This window comes from Citrus sinensis, chromosome 5, assembly GCF_022201045.2.
Source record: "Citrus sinensis cultivar Valencia sweet orange chromosome 5, DVS_A1.0, whole genome shotgun sequence".
Taxonomy (NCBI): Eukaryota; Viridiplantae; Streptophyta; class Magnoliopsida; order Sapindales; family Rutaceae; genus Citrus; species Citrus sinensis.
Genome location: NC_068560.1, coordinates 18,073,011 through 18,093,603, shown reverse-complemented (window position 1 = coordinate 18,093,603; position 20,593 = coordinate 18,073,011). Strand labels below are relative to the sequence as shown.

At 34.2% G+C, this 20,593-nt stretch overlaps 3 protein-coding genes across 7 annotated transcripts; all 3 read left to right on the top strand.

Moving 5' to 3' along the window:
- Positions 1-794: 794 nt before the first annotated feature.
- LOC102621753 (receptor homology region, transmembrane domain- and RING domain-containing protein 1-like) lies at positions 795-4,787 on the top strand. 2 transcript variants are annotated; one of them, XM_052440467.1, is made up of 6 exons: positions 795-1,410; positions 2,536-2,689; positions 2,769-3,002; positions 3,097-3,507; positions 3,615-3,721; positions 4,352-4,786. In XM_052440467.1, exons 2-6 carry the CDS (start codon positions 2,554-2,556, stop codon positions 4,754-4,756), a joined length of 1,293 nt encoding a protein of 430 aa, XP_052296427.1. In that variant the 5' UTR covers positions 795-1,410; positions 2,536-2,553; the 3' UTR covers positions 4,757-4,786. The 2 variants fall into 2 exon arrangements, with proteins under 2 accessions (XP_052296427.1, XP_052296428.1); XM_052440468.1 differs by lacking the exon at positions 795-1,410 and adding an exon at positions 1,425-1,719 and having other exon boundaries at positions 4,352-4,787.
- A 1,486-nt stretch (positions 4,788-6,273) lies between these two features.
- Positions 6,274-7,510, top strand: LOC102623704 (protein PAM68, chloroplastic). Its single transcript, XM_006471272.4, has 2 exons — positions 6,274-6,464; positions 6,754-7,510. The coding sequence occupies exons 1-2, from the start codon at positions 6,426-6,428 to the stop codon at positions 7,360-7,362; spliced, it is 648 nt and encodes a 215-aa protein (XP_006471335.2). The 5' UTR covers positions 6,274-6,425; the 3' UTR covers positions 7,363-7,510.
- A 4,922-nt stretch (positions 7,511-12,432) lies between these two features.
- LOC102623997 (protein BREVIS RADIX) lies at positions 12,433-18,422 on the top strand. Of its 4 annotated transcripts, none has more exons than XM_006471273.4 (7): positions 12,433-12,737; positions 12,883-12,976; positions 13,762-13,895; positions 15,880-16,283; positions 16,825-16,954; positions 17,536-17,876; positions 17,970-18,422. In XM_006471273.4, the coding sequence occupies exons 3-7, from the start codon at positions 13,776-13,778 to the stop codon at positions 18,046-18,048; spliced, it is 1,074 nt and encodes a 357-aa protein (XP_006471336.2). In that variant the 5' UTR covers positions 12,433-12,737; positions 12,883-12,976; positions 13,762-13,775; the 3' UTR covers positions 18,049-18,422. The 4 variants fall into 4 exon arrangements, with proteins under 4 accessions (XP_006471336.2, XP_052296478.1, XP_052296481.1 ...); XM_052440518.1 differs by having other exon boundaries at positions 12,433-12,741; XM_052440521.1 differs by lacking the exons at positions 12,433-12,737; positions 12,883-12,976; positions 13,762-13,895 and adding an exon at positions 13,950-14,732.
- The last annotated feature ends 2,171 nt before the right edge of the window (positions 18,423-20,593 follow it).

Below are 20,593 nucleotides of genomic sequence, written 5' to 3'. Positions count from 1 at the left end.
TTTCCTTGGACAAAAAAGAGGAATTTTTTATGAACAACTTAAGTTTAGATAAAGTTGATTAGGCATTTGATCTGATTAAGGGTTAATGTATTTTGTATCTATCGGTGTTTTCTTGTACCCAACTATTGTGAGTTTTATTTGAATTAGACATGATTTTTATTTATATTTAGTTATTTATATAATTTCATATTGAGATGTTGAGTAATTTTTATATTTGTTCTACTTTAAACAAGTTTTAAAGATTTTAAGTTTTAATAAATTAAGGAAGGTAAATTTAGAATATTTAAATATTAAATATTTTAAAAAAAAATATTTGGTCAAGCTCGGGCGACTCTGACTCGGTTCGAACGCAACACGAAAGTGAAACAATCAGGCTATTTAATTATTTATTGAGTTTGGGTCCTTATTTACGTTATCAGGTTGGGCTTGCGCTTGGCCAAACCTGATCCGGCCCATGGTCATCCCTAGCCAAAATTCAATAAAATTATTTAGATATATCATCAACACTTCAAAAAGGAAAGAAAATGCCCGATTAACCCCCAAAAAAGAGAAACGCCTAATATTCCAAACGACCACCCACGAGGGCAACAGATCCCTAATTAGTAATTTTCTAACTTCACTCTCTGATGAGAGTTGTATACGTTGAATTTATCAACTCTTTACCTATTTGGTACTGTTTTTAGGGGCTTATTTTCATGCAAATATATATATTTTTGGGCTAATTCTAAGTTACATACATATAGCTTATAATCTTCTTACATACGAATGGTGAATGATATGGATCTATTCATTATTTATGTGAGAGAATTATAAAGTACATACACGTAACTCAAAGGGATCCATTTTTTTAATACAAATTGGCGGACTAAATTCAAAAACTCAATTATAAGAATTTAGTACAAATAATTCATATTTTACTTCATAAATTATAACAATGAGAATGTGTTTTTCTGTAAATCCGAAACCAAATTACAGAACAAACTTGATTCAACCACAATTCACAACTCTCTCTTTATCCCAGATCTGAATTCACAGCAGCCCCCCCCCCCCCCCCACCCCCCCCCTTTCTCTCTGTGTGGATACTCTTCTTCTTCAATCACAATTTACCGTCGCAGCTCTCTCTCTCTCTGACAGTTCTTCAAGCAAAACTGGCTGCTGCTGCTGCTGCTATTGTGTCTCGGCTCCGTCTCAACGGGTGGTGGTGGTGGTCCTGCTGCGTCTCTGCTCTGCTTCGGCTGGTGGTGGATCGACTGCTGCTGCTCAAGTGCAAGAGGAATCCATGGCAAATGCAGCCAAGATTGATGAGTTTAAAACCAAAGAATTCGATGAGAAGATGAAGAGCAAGTACGGGCAGTATGTCAAAACTGATTTTGAAGGCTGAGCTGAACTACTTGGTGTTGCTATATATTGGTACTTAAATTTTTTATTTTTAATTATTACTTTATATGTAGTTTTTGTTGTGTTTGGTCACTGCAGTGATGGCCAATTCATGTGCATGTGGTAGTTTTAACGTACTTTCAAAAACCGTGGGGTAAATAAATACTAAAATATTAAAATTCACAAAACTTTGAAACACTGAATAAGTCTAGCAAACGAAACCACTGCCAGAGCTGTCTCACCAGCTCGGCTGCTGTCACTACCGCCTATTCTTGGCTTCGTCACCAATCACCAGGCTATCAACTTTTAGGGTTTTAACACTAGAGGATTTTGCTGAAAAGGGTAGGTCAAAGCTTTTTCTTTTTCCCCTTCATTTTCCTGGTAAACAAACAGGGGTTTTGTTGCATCTTGACAACCTGTGATAAGAATTTGCTATTTGTTAAAAAATTCTGTTAGGTGGGTTAAGCTTTTATAGTAAATGTTTAAGAAAGGTGCTACATTTACACTTAAATGAGACTTGCAAGTTGGTTTTGCAAAGATTTATGAGATTTTGGATGTAATCGATATGTATATGTTTTGAGTAATTTAATGAGAAATTGCTATTGTAGCTGCCGTATTTTCCTTGCTCAATATTTGCGATGTAGAACACTTTGGATGAAATGAATTGTGGTATGTGCTATAAATGTAGAACTTTGCGTATATTTATCTGGCCTTCAAGTAAGTTGATACACCGCAGCTTTTAATCCTGCATAAGAGGAGCACATTCATTTTGGGGTGATAACAGTATAAAATAAATTTTGACAGCTAGCAGTGATATGCAGGCATGACCAAAGGTAGCCTTCAATCATATGTCACTTTACCTGTATAAGGACGGAATTGGGTTTTTACCTTGTTTTCCTTTCAAGTTTTACTACACATAATATGATGTAATGCGATTTAGTACATCATTAACTTAGAAAAAGATGACTTCCATCTTCATTATGCTTAAAGTTCTATCTCTCTATTTCTTGCTTGCTCTCGATCTCTCTCTAAACTAATTATTTATGAAAATCAATTGGAATCTCTCTCTCAACTAATTATTTGGATAAATTGTATGTGTTTGTTTTCAAATATCAATTGGAACTGATGCTTTAGTGGCTTTGAAATATGTTACTACAGGAGGAGCAAGGGAGACAGATGAGAAACCCCCTCAAATTTGTCATAAAACTTTTTATACACCTCTGCTTTTTTGTTTCATTAGCATTCGCCTCTATTGTTTGGAAACCCCTCTCTGTCCACTTCCCTGACCTTCCTGCCATTTCCGCCTTTTCCGGTAAATTTTTTTAGTTCACCTCTTTGTTTGTTTCTAGAGAAAATGTAGCATGATTTACTTTTCTTTTCTTTTCTTTTAGTTGCTGATGTTAATGGGTCGAGCATATGCGGAGCTCTCCATGAAGCAGATCCACTGAATGGTTGTTCCCCATTAAGCAACGCTGTTGTTGCCTCTAATGAAACTAATAAAACTAACTTCGTTTTAATGATTAGAGGGCAGTGTAATTTCAGCTATAAAATTCAAAACGCTCAAGCCGCAGGATATGATGCAGCAATAGTTTATGCCCACAGAAAAAAATCTCCATTAATTTACAGTAAGTTGAAAAAAAAAAAAAAAGAATCCTTTTTAGTATGAAATCAATTTTAGATAATTATTATAATTTTTTTTTTTTTTGGGTGTTTGGTTAGTGACATATCCTGAGGGTGCAAACGTGCCTGCATTTTATGTTACATTGGAAACTGGTGCTTATTCAAAGGAGCATGATAGGGGCGAAGCTGGGGAATGCTGCATTTTTCCACTGTCTTATGCTTGGAACAAGCATGTTGAGAAAATAATTGTTTGGGGCATGTTGTTACTTTTTGTTATTTCGATCCCATTATTATTCTGGTTTGCGCGTAAGCTTTATCCCATTGACAGTCCCCGGAGGCATAGGCCAGAACAGACTCGGCAGCTACCTAGAAGTACAGTGAATGCACTACCTTCCTTTGTGTTCAGCTCTGTGACTTCAGTTCGCTGTCATGGCAGAGAAACATTGTGTTCCATTTGCCTCGAGGACTATCGAGAGGGGGAAAATCTCAGGGTTCTTCCCTGCAGACATGGTAAGTTTTAGCTTGTCATGCTCTTAAGTAATTAGCAATTTAAACTGATTGGAAATTAATTATCTGCTGATTCATTTTTTTTTTTTTAATCAAATGCTACTTTGCAGAGTTCCATTCAAGCTGTGTTGACTCATGGCTGATTAGGTGGGGAACGTTCTGTCCTGTGTGCAGGCATGAAATTAGAAGATCAACCAGTAACGAGGGTAATGAGCAGGTGCATGTTAGCGGATAGTTAGTTCATCCTTTACTAAAAACGTTTTGGCTAACTACTTCTCAAGAACCAGAATTGTATGTAATTGACTTTGATACTTTACCTACTTGTAATTTGTCACGTATCTATTCAACTTAGAAATTTAAATTGGAAGTTATGTCTACAATCTTTTTGGACATTATTATTAAAATATCTCTTGAAAACTCGTCCTTCTCCAGTCCACTGTTGAAACTATGATGATATCATGCAAGGCCAAACAACCATAACATGACCAGGGAACAATAAAACCTTAAAAATAAACCAATATGTTTCTTCTTTGTCACCCTCTGGCCTCTCTACCCCATGTTTCTGATGCTTGCCAATCCAGCTTTCTGCGGAGTTGTTGGGAAGTGATCAGACCTGGAAGACTAAGGTATTAATTTCCCACCTCTCTTTGATGTTTGTAGGGAAACATCTGTAGGCTAAGGTATGAATGTTGTTTGCATTACAGTGCTTGGTTCTGTATGGATTTGGAGTGGCTTGCATCCATGGATTATTGGATATTGGTTTGATGGCTGGAATTAGCATATAATTTTATGGCCTCATTTCTATTAATTTCTGACCTCGTTGTTCTTTGCGGGGAAACAACTGCAGGCTCAGCGACGGGTGTTGTATTGCCTTACAATATTTGTTTCTGTATGGGTTTGTAGTGGTGGCTTGCATCAATGCGGTGAAAATGAAGCCAACATGATCATAAAAGCCTTTCCAATAATGATTCAAAGATATGAAGCGCAGCAAGTCTATAACCCCAGTTGTCAAAACTTCCTAGTTATAACTTTGAATACAATTACAGGACAAGTGATATTTCATTTGCACCATGTTGTTCCCCTTATTTTCTGTCATTTTGACATTATGTTTCTGCGACTGAACCTTTCTTCTTCAATTCTTCTGAATTGGTTTCTGGTTGTTCTTAATGATCTTCATAGCCTAATGTTTCAGTGGAATTGTAGTTTTGAAGATACTGATAAAAAACACTGCTGGTTAACAATGGCTATCTAGATATTGTAAAGTGTTGTACAATATTTTCTTTGCATTTTGTTTTCGACTGCAGTGTCTCATAGTTCTACTTAATTTGGCCAGTTTTTCCCTCTATTACGAGGATTTGATTGCATGTTATGACAGAATGTCAAATGGGATTTTCCCTCTTGACTTACACAGAGATGGGGCTGTTTAATATTTACATCAAATCGTATGCTCCATACAAAATTTATAGTACTAATGCAAAGTGAGGTAATCCGAAAAAGTGAAACAAAATTACTCTTATGACACTCATATTACAAAGGTTTTCTATGCCTTTTCGTAATTATTTATTAGACAAGAGTAACATTTTTATTGGTTCATTACTTATTTGGGGCATGTGATCGGGTGATAGAAGTCTGCTCCGAAAAATATTAGATTATGAGAATCAATTGCTTTGACATTATTACCCCTGATATTATATGTTAATTACAAATTTTAAAATTTAGTATTCAGTAAATTACAAATCTACCCTTACTATAAAAGACAGGTTGCTTTCAAGCTTCTTTACGTTGCATCAATCATTCAATCTCCAAGGTAATAAAAACAGAGCTAATTATCACTGTAAATAGTTAAATACGAAAGGTAATCCTGACTTGTATCATTGTAAATAGTTAAATACGGAAGGTCATCCAATTAAAGATAACATTAATGAAAGAATGATCAAGTTTTTCAATAAAAATAAGTAGGTTTAGGTGAAGAGTAGTTGTGAAGACCTCATAGTCTTCAGTAAATTTTCTAACAAATAATACTAAAACTGTAATATATATATATATATATATATATATATATATATAGGGCCATCCAATTAGAGATGACATTAATGGAAGAATGATCAAGTTTTTCAATAAGAACAAGTAGGAGTGGGCTAAGAGTAGCTGCCAAGATCTCATGGTCTTCAGCAAATTTTCTATCAAATAATGCTAAAACTGTAATATACATATATAGAGTCTTCCAATTAGAGATGACATTAATGGAAGAATGATCAAGTTTTTCAATAAAAATAAGTAGATGTGAGCTAAGAGTAGCCGTCAAGATCTCATAGTTTTCAAAAAATTCTAACAAATAATGCTAAAATTGTAATATACATATATAAGGCTATCTAATTAGAGATGACATTAATAAAAGAATGATCAAGTCTTTCAATAGAAACATATAGGTACGGATTAAGAGTAGCTGTCAAGATTTTGCAGTACTCAATAAATTTCCTAACAAATAATGCTGCAATTATATATATATATATAATATCCGTATTCCTTAATGCTTTAATATAAGTTGTTCAAGTGGTCTCCAATAGATTTCGAAGCAAATGAGGTTCTTTAAACCCAGCTATAGATGCTCACTTCAACTCATAAGGATGGCCCCAACTAGCCATGAATATAAATTTGCCTAAAGTTTAAAATACAATAAAATAAAATAAAGTTTGGGTGTCTAAATTTTGAAGCCCATTGAGAAAAGCCCGTCAAAATATTACCCCACCAATAACATGATTACTGGTAATCTTATCTCGTTATGCTTCCCACTTCCCAGTCTCTCGTCCTCTCTCTCTCGCGCTCTGTTTGTTAATGGCGTTTCTGCCCAATTGAGAAACTTAAGTCTTTTGGGTTCAGTCGAAGATTTTGTGAGCTATCTCTCATAAGGCACCAAGTGAATGGCTGCTATAGCATGGCCATATAAGCTCTCTCCAAAGGTAACCCCCTCTCTCTCTCTATTATTTTGCATATCCAAATTGCCTACGGTTTTTATTATGTGATGTGAGTTATGTATCTCCTCCCTGAAGATTGAGTTTATCCACTTTTTGAAATTTGTTTATGTCTTTAGAAATTGCCAAGTGTTACAGATTGATTGTAGTCATGAGCAATCAAACTTTGTTAAAAAGCTTATCACACATACCCATTTATCATTTCATCATTTATTGTGCGAATTTATCATATGTTACTTCAAAATAGTTGGGGTGACATTGTTATGTGGTGTTGCAGGTTGATTGTAGTCATGGACATTCAAAATCAGTTAAGAAGCTCACCATAACCCCACATTATTTATCATTTTCATCTTCATCCACAGAACAAAACATCAGATTCCCAGTTTCCAAAAGAAATCACTTATCAAACACAACAGCAAACTCAACACTGTATGCCACATTGAATAGTCCAAGAGGCTTTGGACCTCCCCCAAAGAAAACCAAAAAGGCCAAGAAGCCAAAGACTGACAATGACAGTGATGACGACGGCGACGAAGATGAAGAAGGAGACGAAGCAGAGGCAGGGGTGATACCAGAGATAGTGACCAACAGAATGATAAGTAGAATTGGCTTCACAGTGGGAATTCCATTGCTCGTAGGGCTTTTGTTCTTCCCATTTTTTTATTACCTCAAGGTTGTTTTAAAGATTGATGTGCCATCATGGTTACCAGTCATTGTGTCATTCATCTTCTTTGGGGCAGCTCTTTTGGGTGTGAGTTATGGGATTGTTTCATCAAGTTGGGATCCTTTGAGAGAAGGCTCACTCTTGGGTTGGAATGAGGCTCAGAGGAATTGGCCTGTCTTTTGGCAATCTCTTTGGAGTGGTGGCGGGTCTCGCAAGAAATAAAAATATTGGACTAAATTTTTGTATGTAACTTCACTTATTTTTCACATTCTCTTTGAGAGTGGTAATGTTTGTGGTACTCGAATAATGAATAGAATCTCTGTATGTATCCACCAAATGCATAGTTGATTAGGCAAGTTCTTGTTTGAGAGTTCCTTTGTTCACCTACAGTTGATTGTTTTTAGCACATAATATGACTTATTTTCAGTCATTTGTGTGTTTTAATGTGTTTGTTTTATGCATTTAACACTAGAAAAAATTATGTACAGCGTAGCTCAACAAAATTATGTTAAAAACTTTGATTTAATTTGAATGGTTAATGGAGTATTTAAATCTGAACTCTCAGAGCTACTCTTATACAATTAATATGTATTGCTGAGTCGAAGCAATAACGAAAATATTGTTAGTGGAACATCTTTTCCTTAGATTCAAACTCCTTTGAATTAAAAAAAAAAAAAGAAAAGAAAAAAAGCCACATTCTAACACAAATGTTATGCTTAGTTAGTTTTAGAGAGTAGAATTTTTTCCTAATCTCAGAGTTTTAAAAAATCTCCAATCTTGGGTCCTTTTTTTTTAAGTGATAGTATACGAGTAAGATTTATCGTCTTTCTTTTATTTATTTATTAATATTAATCAGCACTTGAGTTTTTTACTTAGTAAATGATGAGATCAAGAGAGAATCGTAATCCCTTAGTTTAAATACTTAGTTGGAATACTTATTGACGTGCAACCAATTATTTAATGTCATGTATATAACATTAATTAATTTATTATTAATTATTAACCTATTATTATTCAATAGATGATATAAGATACCACATCGGTGAGTATTTCAATTTCCAACTGGCTATTGAAAGTGAGTAAACATAACCTACTCTGTTGGGCCTTTTCTAAACATAACTAAAAATTTAAAATGGACTATCACCTGTCATGGGCCATTGCAGGTTTGCAATGCTTGGAAAAACTGAAAACGAAAGGTAAAAAGGAAAAAAATTGAAGGGTACAGAAAGAAAATCCCTGATACTAACATATGCAAGTGATGAGGCCGACTTTTTGCTCATGGATAATTTGAAGAATGAATGCAAGATGAATTTATTAGTTGTTGATCAAATCAAAAATCAATTGTCAATCGCTATAAATATTGATAGACTCAATTATTATCAATCAATCAAATTCTTAAAATTAAATAGTATCAAATCCTCTGTTGTGTTTTGAATCTCAATTTGTAATAGATTGAGCTTGCATATATGATGATGCATAACTATTACATAATCAAAATTTGTACGGATGGATTTAAATTAAAAGTTTTATAAAGTTTAAAAAAAAAAACAATAGTCCACTTGTTATGGGTTTCTCTTCTTTTAACATGGGGTAAGTAATGTTTTATCTGAAACAAGAAATCAAAAGAACACATATCATCATAAATCAAAGTAATCAAACATTGGAAATAGGGAAAGACTTGGAATTTAGATTTAGATCTAACTTTAGAATAGATCGCTGAATTTGCTTTATAATCACTTTTCAAACTGAATATTATTATATCCTTTCTTCAAAAACCCAACAAATCTTCTAACGTTTACAAAATCTTTCTGCCTATTTTTGAATATCAAATCTCATACGATAATATCATCACCATCACATTCATAACTTTTATGTTTTTCATTCGGTCAAGCTTGTAAAGACTAATGTTCAGGTGGTTCGAAAATGTTATCTTTTTATTTATTTATTCCTTCAAATGGTAACAAAAAGAGACACCCTTCTTACATTACTTATACATGAATTATGATACTCATAATTTCATATTATGGACAATAATGTTATATTATTTTATTAGTCAATCCCAATTGATAGCTCATTTAAAAAAAAAAAATTCAAGTTCGAGGATTCAACAATAAAAATAGTACGTATGTAATATTTTGTGAATGATATTTAGGTTATAAAATGACTAATTAATTGTTATATGTGTTAGTGTCGTACGTCATAACATCTACTACATTAACTGTTACTTTCTAACATTTAGATCATACACTATTGCTCTACCTTTTAATAAAACAAAGATCGCATAGTAAAGAAATGTGAATTAAATAATAAAGTGTAGGAAACACGTTTGAAATGGCTATAGCAAACCAAACGAATGGGGAAAATGGAGGAAGAGGGGGTTTTGGATTTGGACCTTGACTATGCTTTTCTTGCTTAAGAAGATCTTGTAAGAACCCCACTTTAGCTAAAGCTTCCAAGTATCACCACGTGGCAATATCATACGCAGTTACAATTTTTAACCTAAAAGGAAAGACTGTTTGCTGGCAGTCTACAAAGAGAGAGAGAGGGATATTGAGTGAGAATTGAGTTTTATTTAGTTGTCCCTCCATCCCAAGCATGAAGCATTCTTTGCTTAAAGATGGGTTAGCCCCAGCAAGCAAAGAGGAATAAAGCTAATGGACAAAAACAGTGGGGTTAAAGTTTAAAAAAGCATTTGCCAGCCAGCCAGCCAAAGAATACACCAGAGGGCCAAAGGCCACAGCCACAGCAGCTTCCAAAAAATGTAACCTCAAGCTTGCTGCTGACAACCGACAACAACCAGTGTAACCATGCTCACGTCCATCGCTATCTCGTTTAGTCACCGCTCGCTGCCGGTTCAGTCTGCTCCCAAATGTCTCTTCCCGTACTATTCCATTCCTGCCTAAACATTTTAGAGTAAATGTTATGTGGGTACCCGCGCTTGGTAAAATCTCTTAAATAAAAATTTAGGGTTCAAACTCGCTCACATGAATAAAGAGAAAATTAAATTTTCATTTTACTTAAAAAAATAACATGACAAACATTTTAAATAATTTTTTAAAACATAGAAATTGATTGAATAATAGACCGAAGCCCAACATTAAATTGTCACAAATAATTATAATCCATTGAATACTACCGTATACATAGCAGCCACGATTTTTTTTAATATTTCTAAAAGTGAATTTCGGATTACTCCTTCCCCTTATAGATTGATTATCCTCAAATTACCTCTTTTACTTTAAAAATCTCAATTTACTTCATTTTTGTTAAGAAGTTAAAAAGAAAAAAAAAAGTTCCATCAATTCACTCCATTTGTGTTTATCTTATGATAAACACAAAGATAATTTGAAATTTTAAAAAATAAAAAGGACACTTTAAAAATACTCAATTCACGTGAGAGTAATCTAAAATTTATCCTACTTCAGGAAAAAAAAACAGATGCAAAATTTGAGAAGTGTGTAAGAAAAAATTGGAAAAATTGTAACGTATAACTGCTGCAAAATAGTCGGACTCGGTCGGACCCAGCACACAACAAGAACAAACAAGCTTTTATGACATGATTGAAGATCTTGTTAATTCCAATCTTGATATGTAACAGTCACCATGCATGCTTTACAAGAATGCAAAAGCTCCGAGCCGTGCAGTTTACTTATGATATTTTTTTTTAATTAATTTTTAAAAAAAGTAAATTAGAATCAAAATTAAATTCGTATTACATATGTCCCCTCTGGTACTACGAACACACTTTGTTTTTTACAGATGAAAGATTCTAAAGCTTACCTTGCCTTGTTTCTTATTTGCTTTGCCTTTTACTTTCAATCCAGGCGGGAGCCAGTTTTTTTTTTTTTTTTTTATTTGATCCAACATAACGGTAATATATACTAATATTTTCTTATGAGAAGAAACGAATTGTAAAAGGTTTTGGATGTGCAATGCAACAAACCTAGTGGTAGTTATTTAAAAGCCTATACGCTTGCATGTTTACGATCTATTGATTCTGAGGCTGATGATCACGGTGAAACTTTTTTTTTATTTTTTAATTTTTGGGTTTTTGGGTGCTTTTTTGAAAAAGGTCCGTATTGTCTTGAAATGACATTCCTATAGATGAATAATGAATGAATTCAAACAAGTACAATTTTGCGCCCATGCAAAGTTTTTACAGCTGAAAACGATCTATTTATTGTATCCAAAATCACAAGCCTACTTGGTTCTGTAATTGGTCTCCAATTTCACCACTTGGCTTATCGCACAAAACCCGAACAAAATTACTTACGCTAATAATAGGACTTAACGAAAAAATCATGGAAACTTCTTTATTTTTGTAAATTGTCACTTGAATTTGTTTCGAGACACGTATTCCCTCTCTTTTAAATAAATTTTAAGAGTATATGTAATTTTTTTTTAGCATAAAAGACGGCCTACGTGTCTCCAAAAAAATTACATGCAATTATTTCTGAGAATAACGGAACTTCAATGACTATTTTAGAGTCACATTGGTTTTTAAAAAAAAAAAAATTGTAGATAATGCTAAACTTTCCATACTCCGCTCAATATTGTTGTCTTTTGAAGTTTTAATCATGATTAGCAATAACATCGGTTATCTAAGCTTTGAGTTTGAGCACCTTCAAGGCTTTGTTGCCTGGTGGCAGGGTCTCTTGAGGGTGACAATTCGTTTCTTCTCATAAGAAAACTTAATATAAATCTTATATATATAAGAAAACTTAATATAAATCTTCTTCTTACAATTATATATTTCTATAAATAAACAAAATTCCGCTGGAGGGCAAAATAAACAAAATATTTGTGATTGGTGACAAAAATAAACGAATAAATTGTATTAAAATATTTCACCAACCCGAACATAAAACTTTTGATGTGATTGTTCCTAACCCGTCACGGCCAAAACTCTGACGATCACAAGCAAATCCAAGTCATCGTTTTTCTCCCGCATAACGTTGAAATCCAATTCGGTGACGCCACGTAATCTACTTCCCATACACGTAAGAGATCCCTTCCCTCCAATCACCCGGACAGGCGGGTCCCACATGTTCTCACAAATCGAGACCAATCCTTTTATTCTCTTCAAAACAAACTAAAAAAATAAAAAATATATATATATATAAACAATCAGACGGATTCCATTCCATTCTATCCACGTACAGACAAATCCCAAGCACACGTTTTCCGTTAATTTAACGGCGAAGGCAGCATTAAGACTTGAATAAACAAATAACGCCGTCAAATCCATTCCCCTTTTGTATATAAATACAAGAATCCCTACATGCTCTCTTCTTCTGCTTGTAACGTAAAACCCGGGTCTGCGTGTCCGAATCTTTCCTTTTTATTTCCCCACTTAACCTGCCGATATATCGCCGCCGATATATCTTTCGTTCCCCGTTTCTTCTCGCGTTTTTTTTTTTTTGGGTATTCACCGTCTTAACTCGGCAGCTAGCTAAAACTAAAGCATCTATCTTAAGAAGGTATTAAAGCTGTATAACTAGTGAGCGAAATTAAAGGGATTATGATTGCTAAGCTGGAGCTGCAATCAGAGGGAAGCAAAAATTAAATGCTGTATATCCAATCTCCATTTGGCCAAGGTAAGTAAGTAAAACTAATAAGTGTCTTTCGTTTTCCACTTTTGTTGTTAATTTTTTTTTAATTCTTTCACTTTCTCGGCAACCAAACAGAAGATCAATTTATTACAAATAACCTCGGGTTTCTTTTTCTTCTCTTTTTCTCCAGATTTTTAAGGAGATACAGCTAAGAGCTAGAGGGAGGCCTTAAAAGAATTAAGTAAGGCCGGCAAAAGAAAAAAAGTGTTTCAAGTTTGTTCCTGGTATGTCATTTTCGAATAATAATGATGGTATTGCTATCACTGCCGCTGCTGCTTTTTCATTCAACTTCTCTTCTTTAATATTGTAGTAAATTACAATATTCTAAGAGCTGCACCAATTAAATTGAATGGGGTTTGATTAACAAATATTTTTAAATTATTAGATGCAGCTCTTGAATCATTGTAAATTTAAATAAAGTGTATTGGAGATAATACAGTGTAAGTAAGCTAACGAGGTCCTTGTTGGTATTACTCTCTTGTCTCTTTGTCTTTTCATCAATTGTTTTCATTTCTCGACACCCATTTCATTGCTCCATCATCAATCATAATCATCCCGTTCATTATTTTTTTTTTGAGATAAATAAATAAATAAATATTTTTGTCAGAAACTTCGGCTTACGAAATGCGAATCTTGATTCTTTGAGACCACTTTCAAAGTGGGAATTTGTGTCCCCATATCGTTTTTCTAAAACATTTCTTTGGTCTTCTCTGATCCCGAGCTCTTTTTGCTTTTCTTTTTTTTGACACCTTCTCCCTTTTGTCTTTCTCCAACACCAATATCCATTTTTTTAAATGATTTTTTTTTTTATTGAGCAAATTTTATCCGGAGGGGCCCCATTTTGAATCCGAGAATGTTTTCTGAACGAAATACAGCAGCATCTTCGGAACCAAAGCTTCCCATATTTTGCATTTACTCGGTATTAATTGTGTTCATCACATGTCGGTTGCATCCGCATTGATGCCATTTAATTTTGCCTTAAAAGATTAAATTTAAATTAATTGTGCAGAAAAAAAGGGAGATATGTTTACGTGTATAGCATGTACGAAGCAAATGGCGGAAGGTGGGGAGGAAGTAGAAGGAGGAGCGCGTGGGAGTGGAACGCCTAGTACTAAAGAAGCCGTCAAAAGCCTGACGGCGCAGGTACTTCTTATTTATTTTTTTAATATTTTATTAACGCCCTCCTTTTTCAGTAAAAAAAAACAATATAATTCCATTATTTCCATGCATTACCCTTCGAATGGGGGGATAGTTTTTGCGTGTGGCCCGGTGCATGTTTGCTGATTATATTTCTGTCACGTGGTTGAAAAATTATTTGGTAGTGGTACTAACTACTCAAGATGCTTGACCTGTTGACCATGGTCATCAGTTCATCACCACTGAGTCACGTGATACACATGATATACTGTGGGATTTGAGCCTAGGTGAGCCCTAAGCTTAGCTTACATCATGAATCCATGATCATGATGATGGATCAAGCCTCAGGGCATCTTTGCTTTTTAGCGTTGTTTCAGTTCATCGAGCCCACAAGATCATTGATTGATTTAGCAGTGTAGATACCAGATAGCGTGTGACATCATGTAGATGCCCGTGCCCCGAGTAGGGGCACTAGAGTCGCAGCAGTAGCTCTATCGAGATTCAAGAATCTTGGCAAGAACTGCACGCCAAAAATCATTTTCTGGATTTTTTTCAAAAACGACAGAAACATTTTCCACTTAACAGAAAATGTAATGGTGGATGCCTGGATGGCATTTGGCAAAGCATATTTTACTGACTCAAGCTAAGCAATTGGGAAGACGTTTAGCAGAGAGATGGTGGTGGGTTTTAGTAAGGAAAAGATGAACATATCGTCCTTGGCCTGACCCACCATTGAATTCTTGTCGATAGCAGTGCATGGAAAAGAGAAATAAAGCAAAGAAGATCTATTAATGGGCAAGCTTAATTGACAGCTGAAGCAGGTTTAATTGACAGCCAAAGCAGGTCTCTCAGCAGCAGCATTGTAGCAGAAAAGTACATTATGTTATTCATTTCATACTGGGTTTGACAGATTGACCGACTCTCTTTTTCCTAATGTTGTCTCTCCTTTTTCCCAAAAAAAAAAAAAAAAAGAAATTTACAACCTGTGTGTTTTTGTTTTTTTGGGGTCCTATAGTTTGAGCTAATGTCAAAAATATCATGTAGGTTTCGTAATTAATCAGATACACCCTACAGTGAAAATGATTTTTTGAAATGTTATTTAACCCTTGCCTCCTTTCATAAATCTGTAGAAAATGTCATATTTAAATAGTCAAAGTATCCATAAAGAGCAGTGAATCTCACAGAGGGGAGCTTTTGTTGATTTTCAAAGAATTTATGGGGGGTGTTTTTGACACTAATCCAGATTATGGGAATATCTCTAATCATTTCTCATTTAATCTTTGTTGGGGTTAGGTTCAAAGCTCCAAATATTCTAATTATGCAGCCTAAGACTGAAACAGGGTCTCTTTTGTGGGAGGTTATAAAGGAGGTACCTTATCAATAGTAGCCTTCTTTGCAAGTAACCACCTTAATGCTTGTCTAGCAGTAATGCAACTTGACCTCTAGTCCAAGGATCCTCACATTGGAGAATTAGAAAACCGGCCATTCTTTATTATGATTGAAACACACACACAAACACAAAAGTGCGCATATGGAATGTATGCATGTAGCCAAATGCTAATAGATCATGGACCGATCCCACAGAAACTTGGCTGATTCCCAACGTGAAAGAGAGTTACTATTTAAAACACTTAGTTTATAGATATAGCATGCATGTACTAATACTTGCTGGACTCAGAATATTTTGCAGAATTGTGTTCTTATTTATGCCTAAATGGATTTCCCTTTCTGCTCGTTTGAAAATTTTCATGTTCAAACAGAGATTTTACTCTTAAGTAAGAATGTCATTTTTGAATGAATATTTACCCTCACTCTAGCGCTCCACTCTATCTCTTTATATATGTTCTGTTTCAATAAGATTTTCTATATTGTTAGCCTTTATCAATACATTCTAAAAGCCATTAATTTCTTGCATTGTGCACAAGCATTCCAATGCACATTTTGTAGCTTTTCTAGTGTATTTATCAAACTTGAACTTTACGCCATGCAGATCAAGGACATGGCAATTAAAATCTCTGGTTATCGGCAATGCAAACCCTGTACGGGCTCCAGCAGTTTTAAGAAAGGACAGCGTCCTTATCCAGACTATGATATGGCTTCAGAAGGGGTTCCTTATCCCTATCTAGGAGGGGGGAGCTCGAGTTCAACTCCTGCATGGGACTTTACTAGCGCTGGACGCCATCCTACTGGAAGATCTGACACAAGGTTTATGGGGGTATACAGTGATGACCGGACACCTAGAGGTTTGGATACTGCTTCGATTCAGTCATGTGATGTGGTTCTAGAGGATGAGGATGAACCCAAGGAGTGGATGGCACAAGTCGAGCCTGGTGTTCACATTACCTTTTTATCCCTTCCCAATGGAGGAAATGATCTAAAACGGATTCGCTTCAGGTATTTAATCAATCATCTGTTTTCTAGACTCTTAAGCCTAGACTCTAAATTCCTCTTTCAGCTGCATTTTTATTTTATCAATTTAACCAAAGCAATGACTTCTGGTTATAAGAACATTCATAAAATATTGGAATTTCTTCTGGGTAACATCAAAAGTTATTGGAAAATTACTTATAAGACGCCCAAAAAAAAGTACGATTCTCAAAAAATAAGGACTTGACTGCAAGCCTGCAACTTTGTTGACTAAAGCTTGGTCTACTTTGAATTGTTTTTACTCAATTTTTAGTTAACATGCATTGGTTATCTTGATCGCATTGACATACTATTATGTCAGAATGATATTGCATTGATTGGTCCCATTTTGTAGCACTAAAATGTAAGAATAAAGTTTGCCCATAAAATATATTTAAAATACAGATCGAAAGTAATAGGACCTTCAGAACCTTATATTACTTCAATTATCTTGAGATTCTTATTGATGAAAATCTACTACCATGCACAAGCGCAAACTGATTTACCTTGTGCATTTTTAATTTTGAAGTCGAGAGATGTTCAATAAATGGCAAGCCCAGAGATGGTGGGGTGAGAATTATGATAGAATTATGGAGCTCTACAATGTACAGAGATTTAATCGGCAAGCTCTTAACACTCCTCCAAGGTCTGAAGATGAGGTAAACTGTTTTTTATGTCACTTTCAGGATATATTTGCTAAATTTTCAACTTGTTTTCCCATGAGTTAATCACACTTTTAGATGCTCCAGAACTTGCATAATCAAAGATTTGAGCCATGTATTCTTACTTCTATATGATTTTCAATTCTGTTTTCCTTAATGGAAGAAGACATATGATATGATTAATGGTCATATGGCTTGCCATGTGAAGACAATCAAGAATTTTCTTTCTTTGACCTTTTCATAATATGGCCACAAGTGAACGGGCTCCTTCTTTCTTAACTCTCAAGGAAATGGACTATATAGTCTAAATGCCTAGAAAATTACTCTGCTGGGAAGCGAATTAGGTGAATAATGAGGAAGAAAAGAAAAGAACTTTTGTTAGTACCATTGTATATTAATCACTGTTGGCCATTAATATTTAACAAAAATGATTCTACTAATAATTTTCAGTTAAGTTCTTCCAGTGAAGAAACAAAATAGAGAGAGACCAAGAAATTTCCATTGTTCAAACTTTAATATACTATTTATACTATTACATGGAGACCCGTTTACTAACAAATAAATATACGCTTCAACAGCCAAGGGATTCTACGTACACAAGGTTGGGATCTGCAAGGGAAAGCCCAATGTCTTCATCAATGAACAGAGAATGGACACCTAGAAACCACTATAAGCCGTCTGGTTTTGATCCACATTACAATGCAGGATCAAGCACTTACGGTGGAGGTGGTCCAAGATACGAGGCAACTTCTATGGATCCATCACGAACAACAACTTCGTCTAGAGATGAGCCCTCTGTTTCGGTCAGCAATGCCAGTGAAGTAGAGGCAGAATGGGTTGAGCAGGACGAGCCTGGGGTGTATATTACAATCAGACAGCTAGCCGATGGAAGTAGGGAGCTTCGGCGTGTCAGATTCAGGTATGCATTATACTCGCAAATCTTGAAATGTTGTTAGTAACAATGTGAAACAGTTAACTTGATTTCGATGTAATTCCTTGTGGTTTTGCACAGTCGAGAAAGATTTGGAGAAGTGAACGCGAAGACATGGTGGGAAGAGAACAGAGAAAGAATACAAGCTCAATACCTCTAAATCAATTTGTTGATTTAATTTAGTTTTGATCAAAGGGTGCAGCTGGACGTCCTCGGAATATAAACTCAAATTCAGTTTTGATTCTTAGCAGTTTAATGAGTAAAATCAGTATCAACGTTTGAACTCCAGTTAAGTGCAAATCATCTTCTTTATTACTTTGGGGGTGACTGCTCCATTTTCTGGAATGATGAAAATTTCTCCAGGATATCCAAATGTACCCCTCTCTTGCATTTGTTCATTTTTTCCTCTTTTCCCAACTTGAAAGAATTTTTGGTCTTATACCTTATGAGAGTATTTGGCTCTCTATTTATGTAGTAGATTCCCTTTTTTCTTGTGTAAGCTTGTTGTTTGCGAAATAGAAGAGATTCATTTTCCTCGTGTATAGATAAGAGTGTGGACACCCAAAAAAAAAAATAGACTCATAATCTAACTCTAACCCAAACCCAAGCCAAATTATAGATAATTTTTGTGGGTTTCTTTGGGTTGTGTTTGGTTTGTATTTATTAGTCCATTTGAATTTGGTTTAGGTTGGGTCTGACCCGTTTAGTCCACTCAACCCATGATTTTTTTCAACATATTTATTTATTTTTTAGATCAAAACTCTATAATCAAACAAATTCTACCAAATCAAACGAAAAATTCTTAGCCACCCACCGTCACCCCACAACAGACAAACATTCTTTGCTTTTGGTGCCCGCAGTAAGATCAATCAATTGACGATTCTATTCGTCTTGTCAAAAGATAATGATGCACGTGTTTGTGAAAAAATAAAATTATGTGAACATGGTGTTACAATTGTTGCAGGAAGTAATTGACAATTCAAGTAAATGGTATATATATCGTAGAATATAAGGGAGCTGGATGTATAAGACTAAAAAGAGAATTTCAATTGATTCTAAAACTTGTATTGAATACAAAGCTCCAAATCTCCAATAGCCTATTTATAAGTTATCCCAACCAATAAAAATTAGCCACGTATATACAAGCATGTTTTAGCTAATTAGCTATGGATTTATAAGTAACTTAATTAACTGGTCTGATTAGCTGTGTCTTTATAGGTGATAAAGGTAACTGGCCTGATTAGTTAAAGTCTTCCAAGATGCTGTGTTAATTAGCTAAGCTGAAATAGATAGATATCTACCACAGCACATAGCTTTTTATACAAATTTTCAAACCGAACTAGCAAGAAAGTACAAATTTTTTAATTATTAAGAAATATTGGTAGAATTAATAGGAAATATTTAAGGGGCCAAGATCTTCTCCTGTATAGACTTTATCAGCGAGCATTTTGAATGATCAATGAACCCTAGACTCTTCAGTGTCAGATATTTACAAGGCGTTGATGACACATTTTAGCATACAATGTTGCTACCATTCGCTATCTGAAAAGCACCCAAAATTACAAATTCTCTCTCTTCTCGAAATGCCCTAAGCCTTGTCAAAGAGACACCTGCTATTTGTCAATGCGTCGACATAAGAGCACCACCCGCAGTGACAAGCCCATCATTTCTCTTTACCGGTTGGTTGTATAGGTAAATAATCTTTTCATAATTATCATGTTCTCTTAACCGGTTAATTGGTTATTTATTAAAGCATATTGCAACAGCACAAGAATATGAAGAAAGCAACTTGCTTGCTTCATACAGATTCTAAAGCTAAGTTAATGATACTTGATACAAAAGCCAAGAATCATAAACTTGAAGGAAGTTGCTACATAAACTTTTTGCATCTACTAGTCTTGCGTGAGCAGCAATTTTCATTGCTCCGACCAACCAGTCTCTGGTTCGTGCATCAACTCAGCGTTGCTTGAGCAACAATCCTCAGTATTTTATTTGTTTGAAATTTTTTTTCAATATTAATTCTTAACAAATAAACATTAGACTGTTAAATACAAATAATGACATAATCATTGATCATTAGCGAAAACCCTCTGATTTATTTTTTTTTCTTTTTTATATTCAATATCTTTTGTTCACTTCCTTTTTTTTAATTTTACAAAAACGATGATTAAGGTGAATATACTTTCGAAAATAAAAATGTAATTATCCTTTTTTGTTATTTACGATATTTAGAATATCTCCAAAATATTTTTTAGATTTTACTTTTTAAATATCAATTTGCTTAATGATGTGGCAAATAAGTGAATAGAAAAATACAATCTCCTCCAAAAGACTTATTAAATAAGAATAAGTTAACATTATTTTAATTAAATTTTTCTACTATTAAATTGAATTACTGTTATATTTTTTAAAAAAACATAAATGATAATTATTACAATCTTATCTTTTCAATAAATAATAATAAAATATTAATAAAAGAGGAAGAAACTCACTCGATAATATTAAAGAATAAAAAATAAATTTTATTTAAAAAATTTAAATTAATATATTTTTTGAAGTGTTTAATATTAATATGATTTTTTAAATAAAATATAAAATTTTATTTAAAAAACTTTTTGGAGATGGGCTTTAAAATAAACCGTCTTTTGTGTCACTCCGATAAAACAAACAAGGAGCATTGATGGACTCTTGGCGCCGCCTTAAAG

Bases quoted from the DNA above. Each gene is read 5' to 3' on its own strand.
- LOC102621753 (XM_052440468.1), top strand. From the start codon at position 2,554: ATGAGAAACCCCCTCAAATTTGTCATAAAACTTTTTATACACCTCTGC. The intron at 3,508-3,614 runs GTAAGTTTTAGC...GCTACTTTGCAG, and splicing joins GGTTCTTCCCTGCAGACATG to AGTTCCATTCAAGCTGTGTT. The intron at 3,722-4,351 runs GTGCATGTTAGC...AAACAACTGCAG, and splicing joins GTAACGAGGGTAATGAGCAG to GCTCAGCGACGGGTGTTGTA.
- LOC102623704 (XM_006471272.4), top strand. From the start codon at position 6,426: ATGGCTGCTATAGCATGGCCATATAAGCTCTCTCCAAAG. The intron at 6,465-6,753 runs GTAACCCCCTCT...GTGGTGTTGCAG, and splicing joins CATATAAGCTCTCTCCAAAG to GTTGATTGTAGTCATGGACA.
- LOC102623997 (XM_006471273.4), top strand. From the start codon at position 13,776: ATGTTTACGTGTATAGCATGTACGAAGCAAATGGCGGAAGGTGGGGAG. The intron at 13,896-15,879 runs GTACTTCTTATT...TACGCCATGCAG, and splicing joins TCAAAAGCCTGACGGCGCAG to ATCAAGGACATGGCAATTAA. The intron at 17,877-17,969 runs GTATGCATTATA...GGTTTTGCACAG, and splicing joins CTTCGGCGTGTCAGATTCAG to TCGAGAAAGATTTGGAGAAG.